At 35.7% G+C, this 1146-nt stretch overlaps 1 protein-coding gene across 1 annotated transcript in view; it reads right to left on the reverse strand.

Moving 5' to 3' along the window:
- Positions 1–4: 4 nt before the first annotated feature.
- Positions 5–1146, reverse strand: part of LOC119591636 (carbohydrate sulfotransferase 12-like) — a 2799-nt gene continuing 1657 nt past the window's right edge. The window contains exon 2 of the mRNA XM_037940391.1: positions 5–1084. Coding sequence (XP_037796319.1) covers positions 767–1084 — 318 coding nt within the window. The 3' untranslated portion in view covers positions 5–766. The remainder of the gene's footprint in view (positions 1085–1146) is intronic.

The raw sequence follows: 1146 nt of genomic DNA on the forward strand, positions 1-1146 counted from the left end.
AATTATGACGATTATGGTGGCCTGGTATGAAAACTATCACATTAGCCTAAAATTGATGTAAATGAATAGTTCAGTCATGAGAGTAAACGCGGAAAATTAAAATAAGCTTGGAAGTTACTGATATTTGAAACAATAACAATCAACCAGGTGGTACCTACACGTGGCTTTCCGAACACGATTATTTATAAATTCTTAAAGCTGCAATAGACTACGACATGGTAGACTAATAAATATGTAAATAAGTAAACTGAACACCGAAGAAACGTGAGTAATTAGCATAGGGGAACCTTTAGCATTACTCATTTTAGGTATGTGGCATGTCCCGTGTGTTTCGTATCTGCACGCAAGGCAAGGGTTCTTTTTGCTCAGATAATATTTTATGACGCACTTTCTTTCTATCTTATATTAGAATATGCATTTTTGAAGAGAAGTAAAGCAAAAAAACAAACTAGTGCACTAAAATCACTATTCTTTATAGTGTTGATATTTATTACAATAGTTGCGTTGTTTTTGCGCGCCAAATTTGTCACTACGCTCGTACCTCTTGCCTATGCATTTCTCAACATTCCCTGTGTATTAGGAACAATGTGCACGAGCAAAGGTCTAGGCTACTACGCAATAAGAAAAAAACACTTACTTCTATTATAATTAAATAGAAATAAGATTGAAAAAGAGTAAAATTAAGTCAATAAATAGAGCTCATATAACATCTTAAAAGTAGATTTTGTTGATATTTAGATTTTACAAAATACCATTACTTCCCTCGCTAGCCTAGGTTCTCCAAATAATCAGGTATTACATAGTTAAAGAGAGTAAAATCGTACTTATACAGGCGCCTGATACCCGCCAGTAGATCGACAGGAAGACCCTTGAAATAATCATCACTGGTTCGAGATTCCCCTTTCTTGTTTACGTTCATTTTTAAAGTCACGTTCATTTCGCGGATGGCCAGTTCTTCTCTGAGGAACGCGAAGTCTTCTTCTATAGTTTCTAGCTTCATGATGTACTTGTATTCTGTAGTACAAGGTTGGCAGATGGTGTGGATTGGACGCCAGTGGCAGTTCATGGTGTCCAGACCGCGTTTCTAAATAAGTGTTTTAAAATGGGGTGTTTAATGGTCTTAGTTATTTATGTATTGTTATCGTC

This window comes from Penaeus monodon, chromosome 29 (genome assembly GCF_015228065.2).
Source record: "Penaeus monodon isolate SGIC_2016 chromosome 29, NSTDA_Pmon_1, whole genome shotgun sequence".
Classification (NCBI taxonomy): domain Eukaryota; kingdom Metazoa; phylum Arthropoda; class Malacostraca; order Decapoda; family Penaeidae; genus Penaeus; species Penaeus monodon.